Source organism: Rousettus aegyptiacus, unplaced genomic scaffold, assembly GCF_014176215.1.
Source record: "Rousettus aegyptiacus isolate mRouAeg1 unplaced genomic scaffold, mRouAeg1.p scaffold_m13_p_8, whole genome shotgun sequence".
Taxonomy (NCBI): domain Eukaryota; kingdom Metazoa; phylum Chordata; class Mammalia; order Chiroptera; family Pteropodidae; genus Rousettus; species Rousettus aegyptiacus.
The window spans coordinates 5803292-5830746 of NW_023416311.1; the positions used below are offsets into that span (position 1 = coordinate 5803292).

The following is a 27455-nucleotide window of genomic DNA, read 5'->3' on the forward strand; positions in this document are numbered from 1 at the left end:
AGACTCCTTTTCTTCCACCCTGTTCCGCTCTTTCCCTTCAGATTGACACCCGCCATCTGAGCGACATTAACATTTTCTTTCTTGTTCTGGCCTGGGGGCCATTTTGTGTCTCTAGTGGTGACTTTGCGCACAGAAGGCTCCTCCCTCAGGACACTTTCCCTTCATCTTTGAACCTGTTAGTGCCTCTCCTGTCACTGCTTTTGAGGGTGTGTAGAGAAGGGACGAGGAGGATAGAAAAAGGGGAAGATAAAAAGGGATGTGGCAGGGAAGGATGAATGTTTTGGTAGCCAAGTCTTGGGAGGGAGACAGAGAAGGGGACCCTGAACGAAGAGTTATCATCCTTCCGAATCTTGGAAGAGGCGGCTCTGTGGATGGGGGGGCCATGCCTTGGGCTGCATTTCTGGGGTTAGGGAGGGGCTCGGCGAAGGGAGACACCAGCCAGGGGTCACTCGAGACCCTGAGAAGCAGGCGGAAGACTGGAGAGTCATTCCTCCGGACGCGTGTATTAGTTGCAGCTTTACCACCGTTCCGTCATTTCGAGCCTGCAGGGGAGAGAGGGCCCCCCAAGTCCTTTTCAACTGACAGTAACAAACGGGGGTGACCAGAGCACCTGTGACTACTCACTGTGCGTGCGCCACCGGCACGGCTTGTGCCCTCACTGCGAGGCCCGCATTTAGTGCTGCGGTTGGCAAACGCGAGGCAGTTTCCGATGGCGACGGCTCATTTGAGAGCACGGGTCCTCTCCCCCTCGCCTTTCCTCAGCTCCGGTGGTCTTCAGCTTCTCCTCGTCCTGCCACCGGGTCTTCCGAGTTGCTTGCTGGGGGGCGAGGGGGGCCTGTCGCGGTGCTGCTCTGATCTGAGATGGCGGACTTCAGAGCTCGGCTCCCAGGGACTGGTTTTACTGCTTGGAATGTGATGAAACTGTGGTGGCCACAGGGCCTGCATCGTGTGATTTCTACCCCATTTCTGGGGGTTGTGTGTCACTTAGGGATCATGGATTTTTTTGCTCAATAGTGGGTGATCCTGGTCTGTGTCAGCACTGCTCCGGGCTCTGGGGGGCCCAAGAGTGAGTCCCTCTTGGAGTTTTGCATGTGAGGAGGGGACAGGGACATCATTTTAACGACCTGATGTAAAGCAGAAAGGAGTGAATGGTCTGAGTGTGTGCTGAGTGCTTACACCGCCTTGTTCTAGCCCAGCCTTTTTTCTTGCCTGGGCTATTGCAAAATAGCCCCGATGCCCTCTCAGCTTCTACCCCTGCCCCCCCCCCCCAACCCCATTCACTTTTTTTTTAGCAGCCAGAGCGAGTTTTTAGAATCTAAATCAGATGGCCTCATCTCCCTGCTCCAAGCCCTTCCGCCACACTTAGGATAGAATCCAGGATCCCCGCTGCGGCCGCCCAGGCCCCGGTCCCCCCAGCAGTCTCGCCTCCTCCCACTTCCCTTTTTCGTGGTGTCCCCAGCCACACCAGCTGCTTCCGCTTCCGTGCACGGGGCCTCCCTTCATCTCTCTCCTCCTGCTCCTCCTGCCTTCCTCGCCCTGCCCGTTCGCATCCTTCCGGTGGCAGCCCAGGTGTCGCTGTCTTACGGAAGGCGCCCCTCCCCAGGCCTCGTGGCTCACGCTGTTGCCAACCCGTGCGTCTGCGTTGCTCTGGTCTCAGTTCGTGATCGCGTGTTTGTGTAATTACTCGAGAATGCGCGTCCCCCCGATTGGTCTTGGAGGTCCGCGAGGGCAGGGCTGTCTGTCTCGGTTCCAGTGTGACCTTGGCCGGAGCCAGGCCCACGGCGAGGGCTCGGGAAGCCTTCGCTGCGTGGGGAGTGGGTGGGTGCGGTAGGCGGGGACGTGGCCTGCTGCCGGGAGTGGACATCTGGCATTGGGAAAACCGTATCTCGTTGGGGACGCAGTGCGGACGAAGGGATAGAGGCTGTGGGGGGCGGGGGGGGGGGGCGCGGGCGCCCCAGGCCCGCTGAGCGGGAGGCCGAAGGCGCCACGGCGCAGCTCCGCCGTCGGCCAGACCTGGGTTCGCGTCCTCACCCTGTAGCTGTGTTATCTTGGAAAAGTCCCTCACATGAATAAATCCACCAGGTCCATTTCCTCACCTATAAAATTAAGATGCTAGTAGCACCCGCCTCCGAGGGGGCCCTGGGGGCGAGGGAAATCGCCTGCGTCCCTGGGATTGCTGTGTCCCCAGCGCCTTAGGCCTGCTGCAGCTGTCAGCAGGTCGCGGTCATGTGTTACGATGGGAAATCCACTTGGGCCGAGCGGGCGCAGTGTCTGGGGTGCCGGTGGGTGATGTCGGCCTTTACTCCAGCCGTGGGTTTCTGTGTGTGTGTCAGAGGCCCTGTCTTTGCTTCAAGGAGTAGAATCAGACAGCTGCATGTGAGACAGGACTCAAGGGGCCTGCACAGCAGACCCCTGGAAGGTGCTGAGCCTTTGAAGTGGGTGGCCGTGGCGACGGCTAGTGAGCAAGGAGCGTGGGGGGGGGGGTGGTGATTAGGTAGAACTGGCAGGGCTTAGGCCCCAGGCAGCTCTGTCGGGAGTGAGGATGAGTGCCACGCTCTCCCGAGGTTGCAGCCCAGTGGGAAGTGCCGGCAGAGAGAGTGGGATCGAAGGTCATGGGCAGTTGGTGGGCCCTGGAGGACGTCCCAGGAGAGCTTTCTGGTAGGCAGTTAGAAATGTGCGACTAGGATGCAAGATTTTGGACCTAGCCAGAGACAAGGGCTTGAGAGCTGTCATCTCGCAGAGGTAGGAGCGGGAGCCAAGACCTTGCTGGGTTCACCAGGGGGACTGAGGCCACGGAGCCGTGATCCAGGGACACTTCTGCTCAGGACCCAGGGGCAAAGGTGGTGGGGGAGGAGGACCAAGGAATAGTGCTCTGAGGGCTGTGAGGGCAGAGCCCCACCTTGCCACTGGCTCTAGGAAGGTGGGCAGGGGACCGAGGGGGGAGTTCCTTGGGGTCCTTGGAGAGCAGTTCCAGGTGACTGGGAGGGCGAGAGCCTGTGGTAGGCAGGCTCGGCTGCCGAGCGAGTTGATGCTAGCCATCACTCACTGAGCGTTGTTACCGGGTCTTTCACATAGTACAATTTCATTATGTGGACGGCATTATTAAAGTGTATGGTAGGCACCAGTGTCTTCCCATTTCGTAGATGAGGAGACTGAGGCACCAAGAGCCTACGCGTCTCGCTGGATTAGGGTTGGGGAGCAGAGCTTGAGTCCAGGCTGTGAGGCAGAGCCCGCACCCCACAGCACTAACCAGCAGCAGCACTAGGGAGGGGGGCGGGGAGCCCGCACCCCACAGCTCTAACCAGCAGCAGTACTGGGGAGGGGGGCGGGGAGCCCGCACCCCACAGCACTAACCAGCAGCAGCACTAGGGAGGGGGGCGGGGAGCCTGCACCCCACAGCACTAACCAGCAGCAGCACTAGGGAGGGGGGCGGGGAGCCCGCACCCCACAGCTCTAACCAGCAGCAGTACTGGGGAGGGGGGCGGGGAGCCCGCACCCCACAGCACTAACCAGCAGCAGCACTGGGGAGGGGGGCGGGGAGCCCGCACCCCACAGCACTAACCAGCAGCAGCACTAGGGAGGGGGGCGGGCAGGTGGAGAGGCAGCGCTAGTTTCCCTTCAAACTTCTCGAAAGAGCGAGGAGTGAGTGGAATAGCTTGGTGGGCGCAGCAGAGTGAGAAAAGGTTGAAAACCCGTTTTCCCCCCGTAGAGTTCCCTTAGTTCAGCCCCTTAGACCTGGGGAGTCTTGAACAGGACCAAAGCAGCATAAACAGCAGGAATGGCATGGCGGAGGCCGGGACAGGTGGCTTAGGGGAACCAGATGTGCTCCCATCCCCCGTCCCAACCCAGGCCTGGTGCTGTGGTGGACATCGACAAGCCAGAAGCGTCTCCAGTAACGCTGGCTTTAATGTCACCGTCTAGCCAAAGGGACTAGATTTATACTTGTTCCTGAAAAGAGACTTGAACAGCAGCTAATAGATTTATGAAAAAATTTAGTGCCTCTTGCCTGTTGTTTCTAGAGATTATTTGCGGCCTCACTTCCTCCAAATGCCTTCCCCACATGCCACTCAGTGCAGGGCAAGGGGCTGTTGAGAAAGCAGCTGTCAGTTGTTTGGATCCGAGCAGATTCTGTCAGCGATTAGGCCATGCTGCCCTCTTGTGTCTGTCTGGAGCCACTGCAGACAGGAGCAGTTTTGTGGACCAGAAAGCTGACTTATTCCTTGATTCTGAGGTTGGCTCTGAATAGGGACTTCGGGGGTGATTCTAAGTGGCTCAGGGTCAAAAAGGTTAAGCAAGAGTATGGGGCCTTATGACTGATGCAAAATCTGAGATTGTGGCCAAAAAACTGAAAGGAGTAGCAGATAAAAATCCAGTGTGCCAACGAGGAACACATTTCTGCGTCACCTGATTTCGCCCATGTCTGCATCGCGTCCTCGTGTCGCGGAGAAAATGCAATGAAAACAGAAACCTGACTTCCTCTCTGTGATTTCTCTCTGTGCGCAGATGCCCCCCTCGGAAGCCTGGAGAACGGGACGGGGGCCCAGGACCGTGTCCGCCCGGAGCCCGGGCCTCGGTACAGGTCAGTGCTCAGCAGCCAAGTGGCCTTCGGGGTCGAACTGTCCTCAGCAGTTTACTCTTTTTAAAGCCAGGAGGGCACCCACCAGGATTAGAGGGCAAGGCCTTACCTCGGGTCCGTGTTCGTGCTTGGTCTTAACGTCACAGACTGTGACGGTGCCAAGGGTCCCCGAGCACGAGCTTCTCTAAGAAACTTCAAGGATTTGTCACACTTCATTTGCATACCCTTTCGCTTTATGCACTTTTGGGGCCATATCTGGGAACTTCCTCTGTCACCGTTTGCTTAATTTTAATATTTGATCATAATATTGAAGTTTTAATATTATGTAACATTTAAGCCACTTAGCTAGCACATGTCTGGGAAGTGCTTAGCCTGGCATGCCCGAAGTCATCGGCCATTTGGTGGCAGAGCTGAGGTGGACACCAGAGTCACCCTTACACTTTGTGATTCTTGCCGTTACTGTTTTTTTCCTTCTTTCTCTTCGTGGCTTTCATTTGCGAGATGTCACGTCTGCATTTGCAGCTTTAGCTCCGGGCCGGGCGTCATGATTACGCCATCCACGCTTGGCATTGTGGTCTCACTCTGAGTAGACGGGGCTCTGCTCTCTGAAAAGGTCGCTGCTCGTGGGAGGCTCGTACCAACTAGTATGCCAGGAAGGATCGGTGTCACCAACCCCATCTGGGACTCTGAGGCCTTTTTGCTATTTATTATACAAAAATTGGAGAATGCAGCATTAAGAGGGAAAAAATATCACTCTTAACCTCCAACTCCATTTTACTGTTGATATTTTGGTCCTTTTTCTGCTAGCCATGTGTCTGTGTGTCTGTGAGTGTCTGTGTGTGTATGTACATGTGTATTTTAACCATATTATGGCCCTGCGGTTTTCATGAAAGATATTTTATTTTTCCAGGTTGCAAATTCTTTGTAAATGTATGGTCCATTCTTATTATTTGTGGTAGTTATATTCCATAAAGTCACCGTGAAGACCGTACTACTGCTCCTAGGGGAAATGCAGGATTACGTTCCTGTGAGCCTCTGGTCACCACAGTTTTGTCACTAAGTCAGTACTGAACTTTGTTTCATGTCTGTTCCTGTTTACAGACACCTCATTTAACACGTACTTTGGTTCATTGACATTGAACTGATGGCCAACAGCACCATAACTTATGCTTGAAAAATGGTTACCTGACGCAGGTGTCTCCTCCGTAACGGGCATCACAGCCTTCTTGACCTTGGGAACACCAGAGAGCACTTTAACCTCACGCTTGGGGACCATTTTAAACAGCAAAAGCACCAAAAAAAAAAAAAAAAAAAAAAAAAAAAAAAGCACACGAATGTGAAAAATGTGCCACTCAAGTTTCCCAAGGGACACAGGTACAATATGACAGTTGCAATGAGGAGTCAGAGCTCACTTTGTTGAGGGCAGCCGGGAGCATGTGCATCTGGCGACTCAGTTTTTGCCACTCTGTGCATGTCCATGAGTGACCTCAAAAGCACCATAGATCTTGCTTTTGGGGTTACACATTAGCGAGCCGGTGAATTTGCAAATAAGGAATCCACAGATACTGAGGACTGACTAATTTCAAGGTGAAGCCCTCTGTTTCCCCTCGTGGGTGCCGGGTAAACTCGGCACCAGCTGGTGTCCTGATGGTGAGGCTGTGCATTGTAAGTAGCCGAGTGTAACTTCCTCCTACCTGCCTTTTCCCAGCGTGGAAGCCAGTCCTCCAGGCCCAGGAAGTCCTCTGAGCAGCCTGCTACCTTCTGCCTCGGTGCCAGAGTCGATGACAATTAGTAAGTACTTTGTGAGCTGACTCCGCCAATGCTGGGGTGACTCGTGGGCCTGTATGTCGTGGCAGTGCCTTTGTGTTTGCTCTTCCGTGACTGCGGGCTTTGAGCGTGGGGGTAAAGTCAGGTGTGTGTCCCTGGTCGAGGGGGACTTGAAATGTGGTGCGTGCTGGCAGGTGGTTCCCGGCGAGTTTGCCAGAGGAAAGTGCGACATTGTGGCGTGTCCCTTCTGAGGTTTGAAGGCTGCGTTGAGGGTGTGGGTTCCGCCCGTGCTCTTTGACAGCTGTAGGCGCTGCCCTGCTTGTCCTGAGACTTCAAAAGGGCGTCGGTCTTTACTTCCTGTAGCTCCCTGATTCGTGGGGAAGGCTCGCCTGAGAGCCTCCAGGAGCTGTCCATGGTCATGCGGTGGCAGCAGGGGGGAGAGGAATGGCGTTAGAATTCAGAGTGCTTTCCTTCCTTCCTTCCTCCTTCCTTCCTTCTTCCTTCCTTCCTTCCTTCCTTCCTTCCTTCCTTCCTCCCTCCCTCCCTCCTTCTTCCTTCCTTCCTTCCTTCTTTCCTTCCTTCCTTCCTTCCTTCCTTCCTCCCTCCCTCCCTCCCTTCCTCCCTCCCTCCTTCCTTTTCTTAAAACAACTCGGTCGACATATGATTGACATACAAAAAGCTGTCCATATTTAATACATACAACTTGATGACTTTGTCGATGAGTATAAACTCATAAAACCATTGCCACAATTCTGCCATCATGTTTAATTTACCTCCAAAAGTTTTCTCCCATTTATTTATTGATTGATTGATAATTACACTTAACATTTGATTTACTCTCTCAGCAAATTTTTGAGGAGTGCTTTTCTTGACGAAGAAAAAGCACTCTTTTCCGCCATTCCTTTTTTCTTTCTTCCATTATTTGCTGGATCCCTTCTCCCATTCAAAACTATGTACCAGTGCTTGTCCTGTGATGGACACTGTGCTGATCTTGGCCTGGACATTGGTAAACAAGAAATCAAAGTCCCGCCCTGAGGTGTTGCCAGGCCACTGTGGAAGAGGCAGCAGCGATGTTGACAGACACATGAACCTGGGCTTGCAGATTGTGACAAGAGCCAGCAAGGCAAAGCATGGGTGGGTGGGTGGGGGGGTGTGTTGTTTTAAGGTAGGTTACCAGGAAGGGTTTCTCTTGGGTGACAGTGGAGTTGAAGCTCACGGGATGAGGGGACTGAGCCGATTTCGATGGCAGCTGGTGACGGTGGACGTGTGGCCGGGCGGTGGCGAGGGGAGAGCCCGCTGGGAGGACGCTGCGGAGGATGGTCATTTTGGGTTTTATCCCAAGCGCAGTGGGAAGCAGGCGGAGGGCCTTGAGGAGGAGGATGTGGTTTCTCCCACTTCCTCTCGCGAGGGGCAGGCCGTTCAGGGGCGTGCTCTTCAGTTCTTCCTCCTTCCTTGCACGAGTGGTTCTCGAATGTCTCCCTTGTGCCTCTCAGGGTAGGGACTCCTGATGGGCCCCAGTCGGTGCCCTAAGTATGGCTCACTGACACCCATAGAGGTGTGTGCTAAGTGCTACAAGAGAGAGCAGAGGAAGGGCAGTTACCTGGGGTGACCTGGAGCCTGGAGCCACCATGCTGGGACCAAGTCCATGCTCCACTACTTCCTAGCGAGGTCTCCCTCAGTCTCTCCTTCTGTCTGTCTGTCTGTCTCTTTGGATTCAGCCCTATTTCCTCATTTGTAAAACAAAGACACACATTATGTGGTATTGGAGCCTCATCAGGTAAAGAAGCTTCGCAGGCGGTGTGAGCGTCACTGCTCCTGGTTCTTCAGAGTCAGGTCATTGCCCAGGGAGGCTGAGGACCAGGCTGAGGACCAAGGACAGCGAGCGATGCACCGCCAACGTCCCGTGCCATCTCGCCAGCTTTGGGTGCTAGGCTGTGGCATCCCCCTGGTGGTGGGGGGAGGCTCTTTCCGAATGCTTTCTGGAGATCCTCTTTGGGGGTCAGATTCCAGCCCATTCAGGAGCCCTGAGGGTTCAAGCTGAAAAGCCAGGTCAGGGTCCAAACCCCCGGAGCCTAGAGCCTTGTCTCTCCCATCATTATTCTCTCTCTTTTTGGGTGACCTCTGTCTGTCCTCAGACGTCATTCACCCCGATGCTCATGCCTAGTTCTGGGGCAGTCCCAGAGTCCCTTCAGGGAGCGCCCGGAAGAGTGATGGCGTGGATACCCCCCTCTTTACTTTGCCTGCTGCAAACCAGGCCTTTTCTGTGTCATCGCTGAATTTTCGCAGCTTCCCTGAAAAGCGGGAGTGTCGGCCTCGTTTTATCGTTGGAGAAATAAAGGCTGAGAGAGGCTGTGCGGGCGGTCCCCTGCTAGGACGTGGCACAGCGGATTCACGTCCCTGCCTCCTTGCCGTCCCTGGGCGCCCACCGCTTCTGGAATGCTCTGTCTTCGGAAGAAAGCAGTCCCGTCCATTAGAATGTCCCTCAGAGAGGTCTTCCTTCCCTGACGCAGGCTGGGAGAGCGCGCCCCCCGCACCCTCCTCTCATCGCACCTGCTTTGTTTGTCGCGTCTGCTGACTTCCGCTGTCCGAAGCCCTCAGCGCCGCATGTGCCGTTCGTTTATTTCCTCATCTGCCCCTGGAACATAAGCTCCTCGAGGACAGGCACCTGGGCTGCTGTTCACCGCCGTGTCCCTGGGCCTGAGCTCCGGCCTGACGTGGGTTCATCGCTCAGGAAACCGTTAAAGGGATGAAGGAATGCGTGAATGAGCTGAAGTTTATTCCAGCTCCAGCAAGTGTGAAATGTTTAAAAAGGGGGACTGGATGGGAAGCGAGCTTCCTGAGGGCGAGCGCACACCTGGTTTAGCCACCGCTGCACCTCCCCTTGGTCCGCAGGGAAGGCCAGGCTCTGTGAGGGAGCCGGCGAGGCGTGGGTCCCCCCCACCCCCGACATCCGGGGGCAGCAGCAGGAGAGAATCACAGCAACTTGGTTTTGATTCTGGCTTCAAGAGTGGTGGGTTCCTTGACCGCTCTATGCCTCAGTTTCTCCAGCTGTAAAGTGGAGGAGGCGGCCCTCCAGGATTCCTGTCCTTCCTGCCCTCTGCTCTGGGGAAGGAGTCACGATGCCCACATTCTCTTTGGCAAGCGTTGCGGACCCAGGTCGTCGGGGTCTGGGTGCTCCTCGAGTCTTCCTGGTCTTGTTCGTCATTCCGACGTCAGAGGCAGGCGCCCTTGTTGCCCCCTTGCTCACTGTCTCCCTCGCAAATGTGTTGACTGTTGAGTTGACTCGGGGTGACCTTTGGCTAGGTGGTGAGCGAGCGTCTGTGAACAAACTGGCTTTGACATTTGGCCCATAACTTTTGCTACGCTAGGCCAGGTGTCGGCCAAGGTAGGAAGCGTGACCGGTTGGAAAGGGGCGGATGGTATTTGTGTGAGTGCCCAGACTCCTGTGCCCTGCTTTGAAAAGACACCGTCTCACGGAGATGGCGAAGGTGAGTCAGCCTTCTTTGTGAAAGGCAGATGTCACCTTTCAGTTTTAATTCTCTGTGGCCAGCAGCTTTTACATTGTCACTGCCAAGTTTCTATCCTCAATGCTGCCAGAAGATTCACCCATGACTCCCTACACGAAGGATGTACAAAGCACAGAATCGAGTTGGGAAGGCAGCCTGTTGGGATGGGAAGAGCACTGAGCCAGGCCTCGCATTCAAGAGCCATGCCGCCTTGGGCAAATGCCTTAACTTCTCTGACTCAGTTTCCCAATCCGTGAAATGGAGGTAAAGTTACCCGCTTGCAAGAGCCCCATGAGGCAGGTGGACTGTCTGGCCTGGGGCCTAGACCCTGCTGTCCGGGTGCTTCAGCGGAGGCCCACGGGTGGCTCCCGAGACTTCAGAAGCCTCTCGCAAGTGTGCGGAGATGATGCTTTCATCACTGTCCTTCAAAGGAGTCCGGACCTTAGAAAAAAGAGAAACACTTCGGGCTCCCGGGTGGTGATAACTGCACCCAGTGTCTGTGCGACCGCAGGAATCGTGGTGTCGTTACCTGGCTGTTGCCGTTCTGCTCCCCGATGTCACTACCGGCCAGGCCGGCTGTGCCCTAATCCGCGCCCCTCCACAGATGAGCAGTGGGAACCAACGCGGGTTATTTAACCTGCCTGTGCCACAGTGTTCTCATCTGTGAAACGGGGCTGGTAATGGTACCCATCTGATAGGGTTGTGAAGATTAAATGAGTTAATACATAAAAAATACTTGAAATACTTCATGTACATTATTATACCCTGATAATAAAAATGGAAAAAAAACATACTCAGAAAAGTGCCCAGCATATTAAATGCTCCATAACTGGTAGGTGCTATTATTGACATCCTCCCAGAGTCCCTTGTGGCTGATCGTCCTGAAAACAGTGTCTGGGCCTTCTCGTTGCACTGCACGTGGACAGGTCTGATTTCCTGTTTTACTAGCACCATCCATACTGCAGAGGCCCCTCCCATTCCCTTTACATGGCGCCTGCTCGCTAACCTTCCCTGTCGTTCAGAGGAGAGTAATCTCTACACCGTTTCTGAGACTGGTGGCCTCAGGAGTGTGAGTATGGCCAGACAGGACAGTGGTCCTCCGTGGGGGCAACTTCAACACCCGTTGGCCGTGTCTGGAGACATTTTTGGTTGTCACAGCTGGGTTGGGGGTGCTACTGGCTTCTAGTGGGTGACCCCAGGGATGCTGCTGAACTTCCTGCAGTGTACAGGACAGCCCCCCACAACGGAGAACGGCCCAGCCCCAATCGTCAGTAGTGTTGAGAGGGAGAAAGCCTGGCAAGGAGGCAGTGGGGCTGTTTTCCAGGAACCATATTTTGTTTTAGACATTCTTTTTAACCACCTGTCTTCTGCAAAGCTCAGGGAATGGAATTTAGGAGAAAAATAAACCTAAACGAAATGATAGATCCCAGAAAACGTTTGTCCTTGTGTGTGTTCTTGGGAGCTGTTTAGTCCTATTACCCCTGAAATGAAGGTTATGTAGGGGGGGCTTTAGGCGCATAAGGGTAAACACATGTAGAATGTTCCAGAATACATGATCCCCAACTGATAGCTGCAGAAACACATTCACATTCAATGCGTGAACTCATAGATGCTATTTTTTCTGGAACCTACTGAAAATTCCTTCGGTTGATATTTATTGATATTCATGTCAACTTCATATTCTTTCACTTCCTCTTTAAAAATGAGTTTCTACTCTTGAATTAATTTCTTTGCGACTCTGTGATTATCTGGGAGCTGGAAGTTGCCCAGAAGTGGCTTTATTCCTGCTTGTTCTAGGAAGAGCAGCACGGGAGCCACCAGGGGGCGCTCTGGCCCTTCCGCTGCTTTTTCCTTCCGCGCTTTGCGTCTGCAGCTGTGGGTTTCTGCTGTCTCAATTTTGATGTTCCGCGCTGGTGCCCGTGTTAACCATGAGGTGGGGTGGTGGTGGTCGGAGCAGTGGTCTTTCCTAGTTGGTAAACATCGGGCCTGCGGAGAGCGTTCTCTTCACCATTAGCATAGCTTTCTGAAGGGAGGTGTGGGTATCTGGTCCTGTTTTGAAGAAGAATATACAGCTAATTGGAAAACATTTCTCCTTTCTCATTATTTTTCATGCTACATAATTGATTATCCGTGGGTATTTATTCAGCGCTCGAAGTCTAATCATTGCTTTCTTTTTCCTTTTCGTTGGCGCCGGGGGTGGGGAGCGGCAGGTCGTGGAGAGAGGTAGGTAAGCCCAGATCATCACCTTGATTTTTTTCTTTTGATTTTGCCTCTCCTTTGATCTTGAGCCAGGGCAGAGGGGACCAGAAAAACATCCTCGGTTGTCAGTAGGCCCTATTGAGCAGGTCCTTTTTATTCCCGGCTATTATTGGAAGGGATTCTTAATACTAGGGAGGAAGTCTGGCCCGTCGCCTGGCAACGCAGTTCCAAACATCGGCAGCTTGAAGAGTGCTGGAGCGATGGGGAGGGAGCTGGCAAAGCCCAGCAGCCGGCCGGTTGCCTGGCTGAGGGTTTGGTGACATAGTTTTCGGAGCGGATGGCCGGGCAGCCGCTGCCAAACTGGTGGCCCGCCGAGCCCCCAGCCCTGACCTCAAGAAGCCAGGACACGTCCTCAGTCGGGCAAGGCTCCCGAAAGGGCAACTTCCTACCGAATTTTATCTGGACCTTCAGTGACTGACTTACTAATTGGAACGCTCCAGTCGGAATTTAGACGTGCCTTATTTCTCTATCGATTTGTTCACTCCGTCCAGAAGCATTTACTGAGCATCTGTTACATACTGGGTACATGCTGAGAAGCCAAAGGTGAAGGAGACGCAGCTTTGCCCCTCAGAAGCTCCACGCCTCAGTTTCCACATCATTAAAATGTGGGTGTAGGAGCCAGCAGCATAGGTCATAGTGAGGACTAAATGAGGTCATGTGATAAAGTGCTTATGCTGAAGCACTCACAACTCAGTAAGTGTGCGCTCCTACTCTGCAGACTCTGCCCACGAGGTGGTCAAGCCCTAGTGGAAATAGCGTTGGTGATAAAATATAGAAACCAAGAATGGTTGGATGGGGAAAGAGGAGGCGTCCGGGTCACTTGGGAATGATGCATCCTTTGTTACCTGTGGGTCGTGAGCGCCCCTCACCTGGTGCGAGTTCCCCTGAAGTGGCGAGTCCTAACGGGAGGTTCAGACCACGTAGCATAGCCTCACTCCTCACCTGGCACCACGGGGCTGCTGCTGGGCCTGCCGTAACTCACCTAGATGCTTGTTTCCGCACTGGCCGAGCCTGGAGGTGGGCGGGGACCTGGTCTGGTGAGCGTCCAGGGCGCGAGTGCAGTGGGAGTCTCTGGCCGAGAATCCAGGATGGAGGCCGTGGCGTAGGGGTGTCGAGAAGGGAAGGGCTAAGGGGCAGATGCGGCCGAGAGGAGGGCGCTTGACCAGGAGGGGCGGGCACTCCTGGGGGGGGGGCGGGGCAGCAGCTGTGCCAGGGCCGCATGAAAGAGTAATTCACGGAGCTAAGGCCAGCTGGGGTACGGGGGCTCACTGCATCATCGGGATGCACTTGGGGAAGTGGCGGTGATGCCACTACTAGGTCCTCTGTCCCCTGGCCACCTCCACGGCTCTTCGCAGCAGCCCCCAGGGGGAGGAGCTGCTGATACCCCTTTTGACAGAGGTGAAGTGACTTGCCCAGCGTCATGCAGCTGATGGTGGGCAGAGCTGGGACTCAGCAGGACTTGGCCCGAGACGGCCATGTGCAAACCTGTGTGCAGGCGGGCAGGGGGACCCTGGCCCAGCCTAGTCCCCAGGGCATTTCCATGAAGCTAGGACTGACTTTTGGTCTTGAGCTTTCTAGTGTGTCTTTCCCCTTCCGTCCTTCCTTCCTTCCCTCCCTCCCTCCCTCCCTCCCTCTCTTTCTCTCAATCTCTCTCTCTCTCTCTCAATCTCTCGCTCGCTCTCGCGCGCTCTCTCTCTCTCTCTCTCTCTCTCTCTCTTTCTCTCTCTCTCTCTCTTTCTCTCTGTCTTTCTCGCTGGCCTGGCACAGCTTATGTAACAGCTTCATGCAATTCATAGCTGATCCAAACAGCCTTCTTGCTCAGGGGATGAGGCACCAGTCAGACTTGTCGAAATGTCAGCTTTGCTTGACATGTACCAGCAAAAGAGCTGGGGCAGCTCGGTTTGTGGAGTTGCATCCGAGGCAGTTCCGAGGTTGGGATTCAGGGGTGAGGGGGGCTGGGCTGGCATCCGATGGGACCGGGTCGGTCACCCCGTGCTGTCATTGAAGGGGAGGGAGCCGTGCGGCTGGGAGAGCATCCGTGCGCACGGGCTCGCATGTGCTCTGGCGTCTGCTTTGCTCGTCAGTTCCCTTCTCTGGACCCCCATTTCCTCATTTCCTTATTTCTAAAAGGGGGTGAATAACCCCTGCCTGCGAAGTGCGGCGCTCACTCGGCGCAGAGGGCCCGATCAGTGAGCGGAGCGGTGCCTGCGTGCCGGTTCCGGCCTAGTCTTCCTCTTCTTTTTCCTCCTCCTCCCGTTTCCCCTCCCTCGGCTTCACTCCTCTTTCCTCTCCCCCCTGGGATCTTAAATGTTAACTTTAAATACTGTTACAACACTCGTTTTGTATGTTAATACATTTACATGGAGATAAAGCACGCGTTTGAGACACGGTGGAGACTTTCTTGCCCTCACCTCGGCCACCCCGGCCCCGCCCCTTCTAACCTTGGGGCTGAGCTGTAGAGGAGCAGGCGGCCTGCCAGCCCGGGCGGGGGTCCAGCGGACGCGCGCGGGCACTTGCATCTGGCCACCCTCGCCCCCGGCAGGCAGTGGGGAGTGTGTCTCGCACGGCCAGGTTCCCTGTGCTCCTGTCGCTGTCCCTGCTGTCCTCCTGCTGGGAGCACCCTTGCCTCCCCGCTTTTCATCCCGAGTGGAGCTTCTTCATCCTTAGATGTCACCTCTTCTGGAGGGTCAGGCTCAGGTCAGCTTTGTTAGCCGTAAAGCTGACTGGAAAACAGCTTCGAACCTGTGGGCAGGTGGGCTTGCCAAGATGACTTTTCTGAGTTCACTAGTCGGGTGGGGACCGCCACGGGACAGCTCCTTTGCATGTCCCATGGGTGGGTGGGTGGGCAGTGGGTGGGCCCTGAGAGCGAGAACCCCCCAGGGCTGAGATTAGCGTGGCCAGTCCCTCCTCCCAGGCTTCTGAGACGGATAAGTCACCCTGCCCTCCTGGGAGCAGTGGGTGAGGGGCAGAGAGATCGGGGTGGGGACCCGGGGGTGCACCTTCTCCACGCGGAAATGGAAAGCCAGACTTGGCGGTTTCCCTTCAATGCCAAGTGACTCACCTGGGAAGAAATGGTTAGATCTTAGGCTGTTTTAGATACGTGGTCACAAGTGGGTGACTTTCCCGGGCTGTTTTCTCTTCTGCAAAATGGGATCAATAACCTCTCCCTCACAGATTTGTTGAGAACCTTTGATAAAATAAAACGGTGCCTGAACCTGCTAGGTGGCCATCTGAGCCGGTCATTTCATCACGCTCCAGGTCTCCGATCTTTCTCGAAACCCACATCCCCTTTTCTACTTGAAGCGAGGAAACCGGAAGCCGCTGGTGAATAGAGAAGCTTATCTAGTGGGGAAGTTGGGCGAGCCAGTGCCACGGGGTCCTGGGGCATTAGGCAACAGCCTGGAGCTCAGCAGTTAGTGACCCTTGACCCGGTACCTCCCGTGTGCAGGTGCTGGGTATTTGCAGCCATTGAGTTGGGGACAGACCGCCACAGCCTGGGTGGGTTTTGACCTCTCTTCCTCTTCACACATACACGCTCTCCAGCTGAATTTTCTGACTTAGCTGAAAATTCAGAATGTAGTGGCAACAAGGAGGCCCCAGGGAACGGGAGCAGATGCAGCCTGTCTCAGGTGGCTGTCCCCTGGCCTCTGGGCGCCTGCACTGTGCTGCCGGTGCAGCCGGAGCCCTGCCGGCTGGAGCAGAAAGCCGGGCCTGACGGCACCCTCTCGTTCTCCGATCTCCACTGCATGTGGGGGGATCGCGCCGGCCTCCTGTGCACCTGCGGTCCAGGAATGCCTATCAGCCAGGCTTTCCTGGGGGAGGGGGCAGAGTGCCCAGGTGCGCCTGCGCCTCCGGGATGCGGGCACGTCTCACCCCTGCAGTCACCCTCTCTGTGACTGGCTGGTTCTGACATGGGCTTGGGTCTGAGGATCTTGAACACAATCTGTGCCTCTGGAGTGCATTGGGAATGGCGACCACCAGGCGTCAGGAACTCGGGGTGAATGATCAGCACGCACTTGAGGCGCTCTGTGTGCCAGACACTATCATAAACACGTCGCCTTAACTTCCTCATCTAATCTCACGACAGCTCCGCGAGGCAGTTCTGTTATTAGCTCTGGCTCATGAATGGCAATTAAGGGGCTTGCCCAATGTCACACAGGTTGCATTTGACTGGAGTGCATGGGACCTCCTGGGCCAGGCTCCTAATCTTTGTGTCCTATTGCTTCTGGCTGTTCACGATTCCTTCAGCCATTTATTCAACAAATCCTGAGACCCTACTATGTGCCAGGCCTTGCGTTGGGCTCTCGGGCAGGGAGTCTTGGCCTCGGCCTGTGGACATCTGGACAGGCTCATTCTCTGTTGCGGGTGACCTTGTGTATGTGTGATGTTTACTGGCACTGCTGGCCTCTCCCCACTCGAGGCCAGTAGCATCCTCCCCTTAAAGTTGTGACAACCAAAAATGTTCCACGGGGCGCAAAATTCCCCTCGGGTGGGAGCCACTGTTCCAGGGCTGCAGCAGGAAGCATGGAGACCACAACAAGCAAACAAACAAACGTCTCGGTGCCGCTCTGTCCTCTGAAGCAAAACGAAGCCGCACAAGAGCCTAGCTGGGGAGAGGCCGGAGGGCTACCATGTCCTGCTGTCCGTGAAGGCCCGTCTAAGAGGAGGCCTGAGTGGGGTGGGGAAGGGCTGGGTGCGGCTGAACCAGAGTAAGGCGGGGGCCGCAGTGGGAGAGGAGGTCAGAGGGCTTGGGGGCGAGGGTGTGGCGTTAGTTATTACTCTGAGATAGGAGACCTTGGGGACTTTCGAGCAGAGGAGTGACACAGTCCGCCCTCTGTCTTAGAAGGGCCTCCCTGGCCCCTGGGGGGAGAGTGGGTGGACCGGATGGAAAGGGAAAGCAGTCGGTAGGTGACCGTCATGGTCCAGGTCGCAGATGCCGTGCACTGGGAGGAGGGTCTTGGACTCTGTCTAGGAGGGTGACCCGTGGGGCTTTGGAAAAGGCTAGATGGCCCGTGCGGTCCATGCTCCGGCTCCTGCTGGGCCGAGCGCGCCTCTTAATTTGCAGTGGTGGCTTCTGCACCTCGGTGCTTTTCTGTACCCGCCATTTCTTCAATCAGCACTTTTTAGAAATTATCAGTTAGCTTCCTGCTAGGGTGGGGAGGGGTTGTGCGCACCCCACAGGCCTGAAGGAAGCACCTATTTGTTCTTCTTTCTCGAGACTGTGACGTTTTTTTCTCGTCTGAGTCCAGACGTCGTAAGGTCGCTTTTTGTCCCCTTCCACCTTTCAGAACCTTCACTTTCCCCCTCATTGTGCTCCTCCCTTTAGCAATCACAATGTACTGACCCCTAATTGATTTTAATCATTTTAGTATTGGCGCTCTTAGTCACAGCTGTCCCTCGATAATGAAAAGGGAAAGTGCCTTCTTAATGTCTTCGTGTTTCCATTTGTCATCTCTCCGTGGTATTCCTGTAATCATCAATTTATCCATTTGTTCCTAGAGGCCTAACTGTGTGGTTAGGGTCCTTCTAAAATTCACAGACAGAAAGATGAACTATAGTTGGAAAAAAGGACCTTTAGTCATGTCCGCCTCCTAGGACTGGAAACTCTCATCTCAGGCTCTCATTCTAGGTGCGGCAGCAAAAAGTCGGAATTCATGTCTTTGAAACTCTGGCTGCTACCTGGTCCCAGCCCCTCTGACAGTTACACGCCTTGTTTGGAAGTCAAGGTTCGATGCTCGCGGGCACTGAGATGCCGGGGGAATCCTCTCAGGGGAAACCAGACGCAAAGGTCACCCGTGCAGGAGTTCTCTGAGGCCGGAACTTTTTAGAAAGTTCTTGCCACTGGTGTTGCCTGGTGGCGTGGCGTCATCCAGAGTTGCTCCAGATGAACTTAGGGCGGGGGCCGTCATTCCACGCACTGTAGTTGTAGTTCTTTAAAGCACACGAAATAGTCGATGCACCGATTGGTGTGATACTGGAAATCCGCTACATTTTTCTGCACAAATGTTGTTAAAAATACTTGTTTTTATCTCTCTGTAGTATATTCAGAGCGTGCTTTGCCTTCCAGAGATAAGTCCAAAAGACAAGTTACACTGAGGAAAATGAACTGGAAAGAATGCCAGAGACTTGCCTTCTGCCGCTTCTCAGTGTCTGCTGGGAAGGTCAGCCTGGTTAGGCTCTCCGGCAGGTGTGTCTGCACTTGGACCGACTTGTATTTTATGACCGCCTCTTTTTGCCAGTTCCCTGGCTACTCAACGCAGGAAGGAGACTGGGGCTTACTTGGGGAGTTTCCGGGAAGGCAGTCTTGCTCTTCGGAGTATGAGACAACACAATGAGCAGTTTCCTTCACGGTCAGAGTCACAGTTAACGCAAATTTGAAGCTTGACTGTACAAAGAATCCGATTTGAAAAAAGAATTTTGGGGGAAAAAAATCCACCAACATATTTTGACCCTTTAGTCTAAATTAGTTCTCTTCTGCGTAGTGCTGATGACCTAGAAGAGCAGATGCCTTTTTTCAGGTAATATGTTAGCAATGGAAAACTCAAAAAATGGCGAAAAGTGCTGTCTGTGTTTCTGAGGATTCCTGTCCCTTCTCTCCTCCCAGAAGCCTTTAGGTTCATCAGTCTGGCTCTGACACACAGTCAAGCCACATTCCCCGAAGTGGACAGATCGCTCGGGGGAGGAGAGTTTTGCAGAGTTTTTTTTTGTGTGTGTAGGTACTAAGTTCAGGTGATTGAGCTGAGAAGTTGGGACCAAGGGGCCCCAACCATATTTAATAGAGCTTCGCGGTGGGCGTGCTGGGTGGACCAGTGCGGGAGGACATAAAGAGTGATTGCTTCCTGGAGGGGTCCCTCCGTCATCCATCTTCACCGCAATGGCGCCTCGGGAGGGCCAGAGCATACCTCTCCATCCAGATGACATTGGGGAGGAGGGAGGCCCACTGCAGTATGATTGTCACAGCTTAATGCGAGATGCTTCCACCAGGGACCCAAGACATTTGGCTTCTGTAGATTTGTTTTGCTCATCCCCGGCTTGCGTGGGCTGAGGGCTGGGACTGAAACATCACCTTGCTAATGCGTTGGTTTCTTTGTCAAGAAACGCACATGGCAGAGTGTTAGGCAGGAAGTCGCTCTGGCTACTACGTGCAGTAGCACCGGTTTAAGTGAGATGCAGTTTTATTTCTTCCCACCTCACTGCTGGGGACCCAGAGCCCTTTCATCTGGTCGGCCTGTCCTCCTCAGCTGTCACCCTTTTCACACGTCCACTGCACTCGGCTTTCCGCCGCAGGGGAGGCACAGCTCTTCGTTTTAGGGGCTCAGCCCCAGCATCTGCATCGCTGCCCACTCACCTCACTTGAGGCGCTCTGTGAGGCTGGGGTGAGTCGTATGGCCACCTCGGGCCGCACGAGAAGGCAGGAAATGTTTTTATTCTGAGTGGTCACGTGGCCAGCTGTAGACGAGGGGGGCGCGGGGCTGTGGGGGGTGGTGCCTGCTCCAGGTAGAAGGTGACACTGTCCGTCTGACCATGGCACCTTTTTTGGGGGGAGGCATATATATATATAATATATATATATATTATATATATATATATATTTATTTTTTTGGCAAGGATTTAAGCCTCACAAGAAGTTGTAAAAAGTAGTAGAGAATTTCCATGTGCCCTTCCTCGACCTTCCCCCAGTGACCCACAGCACAGTGTCAAAGCCAGGAAACTGACAGCGCTACGGACTTCATCGGGATCTCACCAGTTTTTACACGAGCTATTGTGTGAGTGTGTGTGTGTGTGTGTGTGTACGTACGTGCGCGCGCATGCACACACGCCTAGTAGTGAGAAATTTGATCACACGTAGGGACATATGGAGCCGCCACCATAGGCGACACTTCTTCAGGGGCTGTCCGGCACCCCTGAGGACGTTCCGTGAACGGCCCCTGCCCCTGTTTCCGCCGCATCCCCAGCCGTTTCTTGACCTCCGAACAAACGTAAACAGCTGGCGGTTCTCGTGTGTTTGCTGTATGGTTCCTTCACTTTCCGCATCTGCTTATGCCCGCAGGCTTCTTCCTGCGGGAGGTCCTCAGAGGGTTTCGTTTGGGTCGCACAGTACTGAAAACATTTTTTGAATTCGTTGCCAACGTTGAACCATTGGGAGATTTTCACGTGATAAAAACAAAACCAACAACAAACCGAACTGTTTGACCTCAGAAGGAAAAGCGGAACGTCTAGTGACCACTAGATATTTTTGCGTGGCATTCAGCAGTAGCCAAATAGTGGCTGCCCCCACTTGAGAAGGCCATTGCCGGTTGCTCTGAGTCCCGCCTGGCCGGCTCCCTTGCCTCGGCCCCCAGGCAGTTGAGTGTGTAATTCCTAACATAATAAGCAGTTTTCTCTGTCGTGGGGCGCCTGCTTTGAGGCCAGCTGCCCCCTCTTTAAGCCTTTGCACAAGCAGTTTTCCTTTAAAGAAGCATTTCTTGACCCTCCCACCCCTCCGACGTTTGGTGCCACGTCTCTCTGCAAGCTCTTTAGGGGCCGGCGGCCGGATCGTGGATGGTGTCTCTTCTGTCAGCTGTCTGTGTGTCCTCAGTAGGTTGCCTGGCGTCTGCGTCTTGTGAGTGACTAGTGGTTGTCGGTCGTGTGAACAGAGCAGAGTCGCGGCGATTAGTGGAGGCTGATGGGTTGGCTGCCGGCCGTGCGCCAGGCCTCCGCTTGGCCTCCATCTCCATCCTCACTCCTGCTCCCCACGCCTCCTTCGTCCATCTTACCGATGAAGAAGGTGTGGTCCAGAGAGGTTAAAGAGCTCGTTTTCAGTGATAGAATGAGGTGCCGAGGAAGCTGGGAAATGACTTCGGCCATGGGCATTTTTTTTAAGGTCAAGGATTGATTGACAGCCCCCGAATGAGATGTAGAACTATATTAAGAATTGCTAGAAAAACACAGGAATAAGGGAAAGGTCAGCGTTGAACTGTGGAGATTTTCTTGTTGATATATCAATTGCTCTGTTTGCTGCCCCAAAGAGGATAATTATGCCACTCCAGCTGAGATGGCAGATGCGCGTGGCGTTGGCAGGCGGGGTCTCCTTGGGCAGTCCTGGCAGCGGAGGAAATGGGCTTCTACTTCCCTTGCCTGACGCTCCTTGAGAAGCACTGGCGGAAGTGCGGAAGGGGTTCGGGTGAGTCTGGGGGAGCCTGCCATCTTGCTCTTGGGGCTGGTAGTCCTGATGCCCCTGCTTAAGGGAAGTGCCGTGCCGGGCCATGGGGAGATTTGGTTGGGGACTTCCATCGGAAGGGACGACTGGGCTGGGCTGGACCGTGGGAGGCCAAGGCGGCCGGTGCCCTGGAAGCCCCTGGACGCTGGATCTGGCTCCACCCCTTAACCCTTTGGGTCTCGGAAGTGTTGTCTCTTCTTTTACGAGAGGGGTAAGAGGCAACCAGGCCTGCTGGGGACCTACTACGTCTACTGTGTCGCTGTGCTGGCCGGGGCATGGGAGTTTACAGTCTGTAGCTCATTTAACTCCCCCGGCAACCCCCTGAGTTGGGTGACTATGTTCCTGAGCCCAGGGAGGTTCAGTTTGTTACTCAGAGTTACACAGCTGGTCATTGCTGGAGCAAGGATTTGAACTCAGGCTCAAGCCCGAAGCCTCTGCTCGGGGCACCACGCCCGGCTGCCTCCACGTTCTCGCGGCGGCCTCGTCCTGATGTCTGTGCGCAGGCGCCTGTGCCCACACCACGGAGCTGCTGCCAGCCGGGGCAGAGAGAGCACACGGCAGGTAGGAAGCTGTCCAGTTCGCCAGCTGAGAAGCCCAGCACCGGAATCTAGAAGGTTCCTGTGAGAAGGGCGTGGACTCTCTCGTAGGCCCCAGGGTTGACTGCTTTAGCTCCCACTTTCCTCGTCTCTAAAGCGGGAGCGACCTCACTTGCCTGCTCTCTTGACGGGGCAGAGTGCATGCCCCGTTGGCAGGTGCTTTGAAAATAAAGGGCTGCTGGAGCTGGCATCGGGCATGAGCCGGGGGGACTTCCTCAGAGCCACATCCTGCCTGTCTCGAACTGCAGCAGGTTTCAGATGACTCTCTTCCCATGTCCTTGCTTGGGGACCTTTTCTCCCCCAGAGGTTCCTGAGGCAGAATAGTTGTGGCAGTATGATTTATTTACTTCTGCCCAGCGGGACCCCAGTCCTCGGTGGCTTTGGCACCCGTCTTCCCCGTGCGTGGCTCCTGCTGCCCACCATGGCGACCACGCATTAGTCTGATTAGAGACTAATTTTCTAGCTCTCAAGGTGGGACTGGCACAGCTTTTCTTCTCTCCAGACGAGCAGGTTTTGCACAGATGCCCCAGACCCTGGAGCACGCGGGAGGCAGAGGCGAGCTTTCGGTGCCGCCTCGCGGCCTGCCGAGCCCGCCATGAGGACAGGAGAGCGCCTGCTGGGGTAGCAGGTGTGCGAGGGAGATGGGGCTGCTTCACCCCCAGGTTTCTGTCAGACTCAGAGGCTGGGCGCCCCGGCAAGGCTAAGGTTTAGGCTTTTGAAAAAAGACACACAGCCCCAAGTGGGTCACTGCAGACGACGCCCTGGTGTCTGACGCCAGCCTCTGTACCTCGTCTCGGGTGCGTGGCCAACTCTCTAAGGCCTGTGAAGACGGGCTGGAGGCTGAGAACGCAAACCTGTTTGCTACGAGAAAATAGCGTGTTTTCCTTGGGGGCCCAAGGTTTAGTGCCCTGGCACGTGCACAGGGATCCCTGGAACGACGAGGAAGAGATGCGCCGCACGCTCGTTCTTAGCGGGGTGGTGGTCTGCCTGGGGGTGGGGCCCCGGCACATCCAGACCCTGTCTTCCCGGCCCACTTTCCTCCTCAGAAGCCTGCAGTGGCCTTTTTCTGTACCTGGGGCAAAATCCAGATTCCTGCCGTGGCCCGTCGTGTCCCTGTCCCAACCCAGCCACACTGGCTTTCAGGCACTTCTCAGACTAGCCAAGCTCCTTCTCTCCTCAGGGACGTGAACGGGCCCTTCCATCCGCCTGTGATTTCTCCCTCCCCCACCCTCTGGTCTACCTGAAGGACTCCTATTTAGTCATCTTTCGGTCGTCACCTTGTTCTTCTTCAGCCTTGCCCGCCCACTCCCTCCTCACATAATCCCGTCCTCATTCTAACCCTTCCCAGCGTTGCTCCCGGTCTGTGACGATTTCTTTCTGCACGTGTTTAGTATCTGCCTGCCCTGCTGGCCTGACACTGTGTGAGAGGGCCCTGGAGTCCGGGCTAGTGCCACGTGTGGCACCCAGCGGGTGCTCGGAGATAGTTGGTGAATGAATGAACGTTCCCGGGAGGGGACGGCATGGACCAGGTGTGGCATTGCGAGCTGCCCAGGGCAGCAGTGCTGAGAGAACTCAGAGCTGTCAGGGTGGAGGACCGCCCTGCTCGTGTTCGGAGCAGGTGGTTGAGATTTCGCTAGCGAAGGAGGGGCGGGGCTGGAGGTGGAGACCAGGAGCCAATGGCTTCCTTCCCCCACCATCACCCTTGGTTTCGGGAGCAGCAGAACGGACTTGTGGCTGGGTGTGACAAAGGAGCCTAGGTTAGGGCGCTGGCCCCAGCTCAGTTCTCTGGCATGGCCCGTGTGACGCGGGGTGAGCCCCACGCATGGGCGTTGGGGCTAGGGCGTCGCCCCCTCCACCTGCGGGCCGCTGTGCGGGTGGGAGGGGTGAGCGCCCTGCCTCGTGCCCGCGCTCATGCACAGCACCTGGTTCCTGTCCCGCGCGGTCTTATTCGGGGCGGCCCGCAGGCTTCGGGCCGGTGGCCTGAGTGCTCAGCTGGCCTCCGACGCTCACTCTGCTCTCCGACGGGCTTCGCTGGAGGTTTGCGGTGTCGCTGCGAGGAGTCACTGGGAGTAGTCAGTGCAGCCCAGGATTGGTGCCCGTCAACCGGGGAGCACCCAGAGTGCAGGTTCGCATGGGAAAGGGAGGCCTGCTGCCTGGCCGGGAGCGGTACTCAGCTCCTGCCTGGGCTTCCTTGAGCTGGAGGAGGTGGGTGATGGAGGCCGCCTTCCTCACACCCCCACCCTGCTGGCTCCTAGGACGAGCTCCCAGGCCCTCTGCAGGGGTTTTAAGTCTTGGCAAAGGGGATTCAGCGTGAAAGGGGGAGATAGCCTCGGGCTGCATCTGACATGAGGTGCGAACCCCTGGCTGGGTCCGGGATTGACTTTCTACCAGGAGCATCTTCAGCCTGTTTACCCCCTGGCTGCTTTTCCTTCCTCTCCTCTGCTCCTGTCCCGAAAGGGAGCCGAAGGAACTTAGCTGCAAACCTGGCTGCGCAAAGGGGAGGTGGCCTTGCCCTCAAGCTTCCTTTGGAGGGTTTGGTGTGGGGTGATTCCCTCCTGGGTGGGGGCATGCGTGGTGGGGAGGGGGTTGGCCTTCCAGTTCCTGCTGCTTGCCTGGTGCTGCCCTTTCATTCTCATTCAATCCCAAAACAGCCGCAGGAGGTGAATATTGATCTCCCCGTTTTATAGATGAGAAAGTGGGTTCAGAGAGGTTAAATCATTCACCTGAGCTGAGACAGCTGGTAACTGACAGAGCCAGCCAGGTGCATCACATCTAACCCCTCTGAGCAGCAAGCTGGAGTTTTTTGGCTACGCCGCCTCCCTGGGAAATGAGTGAATATTGAGGACCTACTATGTGTGACTGTCACACCCTACCGGGTAGTCTATCTCCTCTAGTCCCCACAGCCAACCTGTGGCATAGGTAGTGCGACCCCCATTGTAACAGATGGGGACTCCAGAGCTCGGAGAGCAAGGAAACTGGTTCCGAGTGGGATTTGGCTCAGTGCGGGTGGGGCGCGGGCTCAGAGGCGAGAGGGTCAGCAGCATTTTTCACTTCCAGGTGGGCCTGAGAAGGGTGCGCGTGGAGGCAGCAAGTCCTTTAGGAATGCTTTCGGCTGCAAGTCATCAAACCCAATTAAGTGACTTAAGTGCTTTTAGAGGCAGATCTTGCTTTATTGTGCTTCATTGCAAGACCCTCTACCAGCAAAGAGATGATGATTTTCTTTATTGCAGTACTTGCTGTTAGTTTACTGGGTGGTCTGGAACTGGACCCACAACGTCTCAAGGATTCAGGTTCTTTCTGCTCCAACCTGTGTAGCTGTTGGCTTTTATTCTAATGCGTGTTGTCCCAGGTTTGCAATTTGGTTACTCTGTTCTGGATACTCTGTCCGTTTTTAAGCAGGAAGCAAGGGAGAAGGGGTAGCACCTGATTTTTCTTCCAGGAAAATAAAAGCCCTCACAAAAGGCCACCTAACAGACTTCCCTTTACATCTCAGTGACCAGAACCTGGCCCCTCTGGCTGCAAGAAAGACTGGGAAAGCCAGTTTCTGGCTCTCCGGCCTGTAAGGTAGAGGGCAGCAAGGGAGAATGTGTCAGGAGTGGCTTTTGGCACAGCCGCCCAGCAGAGCAGTTTAGTGTAACACAGAGTTCACCTGGCCTGAACAGTGCAGGCGGAGGCTGGCGGGACCGTAAAACTAGAATACCTCCGGGTAGCTTCCCACAGTTTAGGGAATCCCAGGGTGACAGGCTGCTGGGGTGAAGCAGGATCACTGAAGAGAGGGAGTCAGGTTGGATAGTGTGGGGGCCGCTCTTCTCCTGCGCCCCACGATGTCTGCTTCGGTTCCCCCGTGAAGAGGGTTCGGGGCATCCAGTGGGCGTCTAGGAAGCGCCCGCTGCTCAGCGGGCAGTCCAGTGTGCATTCTCTCCTGGGAACGCAGCCACGCCTCGGCCTTCGTTCCCAGGCAGGGTTCTGCCGGCGGAGGGTGTGCAGAGGGCCGGCAGAGCTCTGTAGGGTCTAGAGCTGTATGACTTGGCTGAAAACTGGGAGCCTATGGGTTTATTGTTAGGCGAAACTGTCCACCTGCTGGTCACTTCGGGTCGACTCGCCAGCATCCTTCACCACCCTGAGGGACTCGGGACTCGGCCTTGGAGTTCTGGGCCTCTGATGGCGAAGCAGGGCGAGAGGCGGGGGTTGAGAAGGGAGCCCCCGCCAGCCGCTGGTACACGGTGAGAATGCCAGTCACCAGCCACGGGCACTTCCTCAGAGGGGGACGTCGGCTCAGAAGGCAGCAGTCCTCCTCCCTGCCTCTGGAAGCTTCCTGAACCTACACAAGGGGGGCGACGGAGTCCTTGGCGAGGCGGAAACGTGGTGTTCGTGTGCCCTTGGGCTGCTGGAGTCACGAGCGGGCCTCGGTCCCGTCCATGCCCCGTTACTGAGGTCCCGCGTCAGGCACCGTGCAGGGCTGGCCATGCGAAGGGACTTCAGAGGTGGTGGGCCACGCGGATCTCTCCACGCTACAGCCGAGGTCCTCGGGCCACCCCAGAAGCCTTCCTGCGGGAGAGGATGTCTGAGCTAGGTTTTGAAAGTGAAATAGCGAAGTGTAAAATCCACGAATGTTCAAGGCCACTGATCAGTTTCCGATCACGTGCTTCCTCCAGTGTGGCCGGTCCTGATATCATCCTGTCGTTAGCTCTGGAGTCTGTTACCTGCACTGGGGCAGCTTGCCGTGCAACTTTTCTTCCTTCTGGATGGAAGAACCTGTCCCCTCACCCCCCACCGCCTTGTATTTATGCTTGGGGACCGCATGCTGGGCTCGGTGTCAGGACAGCTGAGCGATTGCCATTGTTTCTCGGCCATTGTGTTGTGGGCGTCTCTTTATCGTCACTCCACCTTTCTGGACCTCACTCGCCTTGACTATAGACTTGGGGGAAGCTTCCACTTCCCCTCCCTGCTGTCCATGACCGAGGAGGTGACCGGAGAGGTGAGCGCTTAGCCAGGCGTTAGTGTGGATCGCGTCCTTCATTTACAGAACACTCATGCCCTCTCTCCTCTTGAATCACCTCCATCACTTCGGAGGTGCATGGCGGGTGCCATTATGCCCATTTCAGAGGTGGGGGAACTGAGAACCACTGAGGGCAAGTCACACACACACGCTGCACAGGAAGATAGACAGTAGCAGAGCTGTGCCTGGAACCCGGTACGTCTTGGTGACACGGAGTTTGTGCTCTGTGTAACAGACATCGGAGCGTCGCGATGTCGAGCAGGAAGCAGAGTGGTACCACTCAGCGAGGTCTTCCCGAGCCCTCTCCGTGGCTGCGCGCTTCTAATTAATGGCAGATTATGTGTGCGGGTCTGTTCGGGAATTGCCCATACATATGATGCCACAGCCCGAGGATGGAAGGAAGCTGTGCAGCTGACGTCCTGATTATTTATGGGTATTTCACATGCATTTAATCTTCTTTGCCATCAGTTAACCCCACTACCCTGCCGTGCATGAGGCTGATCACAGCAGATGCTGGTGTCGTGGTCCTCAGGGCTACGGCAGACATGCGGCT

General features: G+C 55.4%; 1 protein-coding gene across 5 annotated transcripts in view; it reads left to right on the forward strand.

Moving 5' to 3' along the window:
• The window catches only part of SNX29 (sorting nexin 29), a 441832-nt gene that overhangs the window by 72317 nt on the left and 342060 nt on the right, over window positions 1-27455 (forward strand). For all 5 annotated transcript variants that reach the window (XM_036226319.1, XM_036226320.1, XM_036226321.1 and 2 more), the window contains exons 10-11: window positions 4504-4579; window positions 6285-6367. In XM_036226319.1, the coding sequence (XP_036082212.1) occupies window positions 4504-4579; window positions 6285-6367 (159 nt within the window). The remainder of the gene's footprint in view (window positions 1-4503; window positions 4580-6284; window positions 6368-27455) is intronic.